The sequence below is a fragment of the Ostrinia furnacalis genome, unplaced genomic scaffold (genome assembly GCF_004193835.3).
Source record: "Ostrinia furnacalis isolate ACB-3 unplaced genomic scaffold, ASM419383v2 OfSCF6976, whole genome shotgun sequence".
NCBI lineage: Eukaryota > Metazoa > Arthropoda > Insecta > Lepidoptera > Crambidae > Ostrinia > Ostrinia furnacalis.
In genome coordinates this window covers 260,040-265,064 of record NW_021137215.1, presented here as the reverse complement: position 1 = coordinate 265,064, position 5,025 = coordinate 260,040, and the positions used below count along the sequence as shown (strand labels likewise).

General features: G+C 38.6%; 1 protein-coding gene across 1 annotated transcript; it reads right to left on the bottom strand.

Annotated features, from left to right (window-relative positions):
- Positions 1 to 1,904: 1,904 nt before the first annotated feature.
- LOC114363068 (uncharacterized) lies at positions 1,905 to 4,562 on the bottom strand. The gene is made up of 3 exons (XM_028318674.1): positions 3,967 to 4,562; positions 3,588 to 3,705; positions 1,905 to 2,296 (listed from the first exon to the last, which is right to left on the bottom strand). Exons 1-3 carry the CDS (start codon positions 4,429 to 4,431, stop codon positions 2,268 to 2,270), a joined length of 612 nt encoding a protein of 203 aa, XP_028174475.1. The 5' UTR covers positions 4,432 to 4,562; the 3' UTR covers positions 1,905 to 2,267.
- Positions 4,563 to 5,025: the final 463 nt, after the last annotated feature.

Sequence of the window (5,025 nt, the reverse complement as noted above, 5' to 3'; positions counted from 1 at the left end):
GTTCCATACCCAAAGGATACATAATAATATGACTCATTCCCTAAGGATATGGATATACCTTCTACTTTTCCTTTTACGTGTGTATTTTTCAACGAACTATTTATTGCCCAGACCTAGACAGTGGAGTTTTTCACAGAATTATTTCTGTATAATCTACCCAACAAACTTTTGAACTAGTACTTCTTCTTTTTTTCGTGTCGACAACAAACCTACACAGTGTCAGCCCAAAACTCCGCCACAAGAGTGGCGTTGTCAGTAGCATTCATCAAATCCTCCTGGGCACGACATCAGGTGCTTCATCGACTGAGGAACAAAACTGCACCTGCACTCCATGTTTAAGCCATCCAAGAATCCCCACCTGACCAGATTATTTAATAGAAGTGTAAGTGCAAGTCCGACTCGCATCTCGCTAGCTTTTTGAACAACTTGATGCTTCATTAAGCTCCTTACTTGTGAGAAATTCAGTGATTTTAGATTTAGCATTTTTCATATTGTTAATAAATCGACGTACATAAAGCCATGACTCTAACCAATCGACTCCAAGACGAATATCTCTCAAATAATTCAAGAAAATCGTTTTTAGTCTCCTAAAAGGTAGGTAGTGCTACACTTGGCATGTCATTACAAGTGTCAACACCCACTGATTCATCCTGAGAAAACACTTGAGGTGAATGAAGCCAAGGTGAGTCACTTTGAAAAAGCCAGTTAGGTCCATTAAACCATAATTTGCAATTGGAAAGATCCTGTGGTTCCAAACCACGTGAAGCCATGTCAGCAGGGTTCTCTGAAGACTTTACATGAAACCAATTGTCTTTAGGAGACAAATTTTGTATTTGGCCAACTCTATTCGATACAAAAACATCTCGTCTAGCGGGATCACTCTGTATCCAACACAGGGTAATCATGGAGTCAGTCCAATAGAATGAGTTCTCAGAACTAATATTTCTAAACCTGTCACTCTGTCTAAGTTCTAACTTAGACAGAGTGACAGGTTTGAGAGGAGCAACTCTTGTCTTCGCACATACTAAGTGGACTGTAGTTTTTTCAGGTCAACTGCAGCGGATGTACACGACGCAGCCATACGCCTTCGTGGAGCTATCTGCGAAGCCATGAAGCTCAACCCTCTCTGCGTCAGTATTAACCATGAGACGAGGCACTGAAATGACATTCAAGCATTCAAGATTGGCACAAAAAAAATTTCCATTTAGATAAAATAGCGTCAGGCACCTCAGAATCCCAGTCAACGTTTGCCTTCCAGATATCTTGCATTATCAACTTAGCATAGACTGTAACTGGAGCAATAAAACCCAAGGGATCATAGACCTTAGCAATATCAGACAAAATATTTCTTTTGGTATGACTAGTGGAAGTATATTTAGGTACCTCGACCTGAAATTTATCTGTGTTTGGCTCCCACTTCAAACCTAGCGTTTTAATACAAGAACCTTCCTTACTGTCAAAGGAAAAATGACATTTTTCAAGTTTTTCAGGAGGAAATTGCGACATTAACATTGAGCTATTAGAGTACCATTTGTGCAATTCAAACCTTCCTTTAGCTAACAACTCTTGCAACTCATTTATGGTATTTAATGCAGAAGAAAGATCTTTCTCGCCATGCAAAATGTCATCAACGAAGGTACTTTGAAGTAATGCCTTAGAAGCAGATGGAAAATTATCACCTTCATCCTCAACCAATTTCACCAATGTCCGTGTAGCAAGGTAACTGGCTGATGCTGTTCCATATGTAACAGTATCCAGCTGAAGACACTGTATATCATGCGATGGATCATCTCTCCACAGGTTTCACTCGAATTTGCCTGTACATTTTAGTTATATCAGACACAAAAACATAAACATAGGTACGAAATCTTAGAAGTATGGTAAACATGTCAGGTTGAACAACAGGACCCACAAGAAGTACATCATTTAAGCTCAAGCCCGTAGAAGTGGATTGAGAACCATTGAATACAATCCTAAGCTTGGTAGTAGAGGAACTTTCCTTCAAGACAGCATGATGAGGCATGTAATATTCAATTTCATCACTTTTGTGTGGATTAATATGAACAAAGTGAGCATGGCCAAGTTTAAGAAATTCCTCAATAAATGCTTTATAGGCCTTAAAAAAGTCAGAATTATTTTGGAATTTTTTCTCCAATGACATAAGACAACGAAAAGCAACATTGTAAGAATTACCTAGTTTTGGTAGAAGTTCTTTGTTTATTGGCAAATCGACATGATACCTTCCTTCTTCATCCCTGGACACAGAATCAAGGTAGCTCTGTTCGCACCTTTTCTCCTGAAATGACAACATATTATCATTAGGCATTTCTTCTAATTGCCAAAATTTTTTAATGTCGTTATGTAGGACAGACAAATGACATTGGCTTTTTAAACCCGAAACATGTTGACCTACCACAGACAATTCACCACAAAATACCCAACCAAATTCAGTATTTATTAATGTGGGCATATTTGGACCTAGATCGATCTTGCCTTCTCGAAGACATTTTGCAAAACATGAAACACCAAGAATCATATCAATGTCCTTAGACACATTGAAATTAGGGTCAGCTAAATGTAAATGCATGAGAGACGGCAGTGCCTCTTTAGACACATTGACCATTGGTAAAGGGTCAGTAATAAAATCTAACACACCGAATTCTGAACAATATTTAAAATCAGAACAGTTAGAATAAACTGATAGTGCAACTTTATGCTTTATTTTACAAGTATGACCTCCCACCCCGGCCACAGTTTGACTAGCATCTTCAAAATTAACACAGTCCAATTTATTAGCAAACGCAGAACTAATATAATTCTTTTGGCTACCTATGTCCAAANAATCATATCAATGTCCTTAGACACATTGAAATTAGGGTCAGCTAAATGCAAATGCATGAGAGACGGCAGTGCCTCTTTAGACACATTGACCATTGGTAAAGGATCAGTAATAAAATCTAACACACCGAATTCTGAACAATATTTAAAATCAGAACAGTTAGAATAAACTGATAGTGCAACTTTATGCTTTATTTTACAAGTATGACCTCCCACCCCGGCCACAGTTTGACTAGCATATTCAAAATTAACACAGTCCAATTTATTAGCAAATGCAGAACTAATGTAATTCTTTTGGCTACCTATGTCCAAAAGCACAGTGCAGTCATATCGCTCACCATCACTGTCACACACATTGACTAATGCAGTGGGCAGAAGGGACACTTGACATACAGAGGTACTATTTTGTGTAACTATTGAAGATGTCATTACAACATTACTCGGGGAATCGATTTNTACAACATTACTCGGGGAATTGATGTGAGAATCATTTGAAGTAGAGCTACGGGCAGAAGTCTCATTACATGTCTGCGAATCAAGATGTAATAAGTGATGATGCTTTTGTAAACACTTTTTACAGACAATATTGGATGTGCAATTGCTAGTACAATGTTTATCTGATAAACAAACAACACACAAATTAGTTTTGTTAACAAATGTCTGTCTGTCATTGGGACTCAATTTAATGAATTTAAAACACTTGTAAGTTGAGTGATTTTTGTTGCAATACAAACAAGAAAATAACTTACCATTTGCACTTCTGCCGCTGCCAACAGTCACATGACTAGTGCTCTTTGCCGGAGGCACGACCTTTGTAGTGCTCACTGATTCATCACGGCATAGCATATCTAATGCTTGGCAGCGCTGCTGTATAAAGTTAAGAAATTGTTGCAAACTAGGGAAATCACTGGAATCTCTTTGCAATTCAAAATCACGCAAAGAACTGTAATCAATTTTTGTTGACAAAATATGTATGAGAATAATATCTTGCAAGTTTGAAATATTCAGTGATAATAGTGAGTTATAATACTGCATAAAATCATTTGTTAATTGCCTTAGTGTATAAGATTTACCATTGACTTTATGTAAAGACAAAATGTGTTGCAAATGATAATTAGCTATAAGAACCTTATTGTCATATCTTGATGTAATCGCAGACCATGCCTTCACGTAGTTTTCGTTCGTACATTCCAAAGTCGTAACCAAAGAGGCAGCTTCGCCGACCAAACACGACTTCAAGTAATAGAACTTCTGCACGGGACTTAAATCTTCATTTCCGTGTACCATAGTGACGTATAAATCCTTGAACGACAACCAGTCTCCATAACTTCCACTGAACTTGGGCAACGATATCTTGGGAAGATTCGGTTTATGCTGGTGCTCTTGCGTCGATCCGGAGTCACTCGCCGATGAGTTACAATGATGCTTCAGCGCCTCACGACGTTCACGAATGTCAGTTAGTATTCTTTGACACCTTGACTCGATTTTCGATCCCTCAGCGGTCTCTGAAGTATCCATCGATTCCAAATTGAGATTGACGTCCTCCAATCTCGTAAAAAGACTGCTAATTCGTTCGGCGGCAACATCCAACATGGCGGTGGATTTTACGGTAGAAATGTCCCCCAGCTCATTTTCCACAAGTGATATGCGGCCTTTGATGTATCTTCTCACATTTATCAATTTTTGCTTGTCTTGATGAGCAAAATCACTGCTGGTATCCTCGCCGGTTATGGGCATTTTGAAAGCACGCAATATGTGGTATGCAATGCGTTAACGTCACCCCGGGCCGGCAGCACACAACACGAAAAAAAAAAACTGCTCCAAGTACAGATTCTCAGTACAGACTCCTGCATCCAGCTCTGAAGGACCATGAACAGAGTGATGCGGCAGGTACAAAAGACACTTAACTTCAGTGATATTCTATTTATTGAGAAGATAATTTACAACCATGTGCACACACTTGAATGGTAGGAAAAAGAGGCCATAGAGAGGGGCCATAGAGCATACAACGCTTCTGGGTTGCCAGATATCGTTATTACATTTTTACCACTTTTTCTTTTCAGTTTTCTGTCAATTAAGCTACATTTTTTATATGCCCACTGTTAAATTATTTTAATGGTCACCCATCCAGAAAACGTCCAAACAACAGCGTGCTTAACTCTCCCAATTGATACTGATTCACTGTAG

Excerpts from the sequence above, each read along its gene's own strand:
- LOC114363068 (XM_028318674.1), bottom strand. The coding sequence starts at position 4,431 with ATGTTGGATGTTGCCGCCGAACGAATTAGCAGTCTTTTTACGAGATTG. Across the intron at positions 3,706-3,966 it reads CATCAAGATATGACAATAAG|CAGCGCTGCCAAGCATTAGA; the intron begins GTTCTTATAGCT and ends AACTTTATACAG. Across the intron at positions 2,297-3,587 it reads CAGCGGCAGAAGTGCAAATG|GAGAAAAGGTGCGAACAGAG; the intron begins GTAAGTTATTTT and ends TTGTCATTTCAG.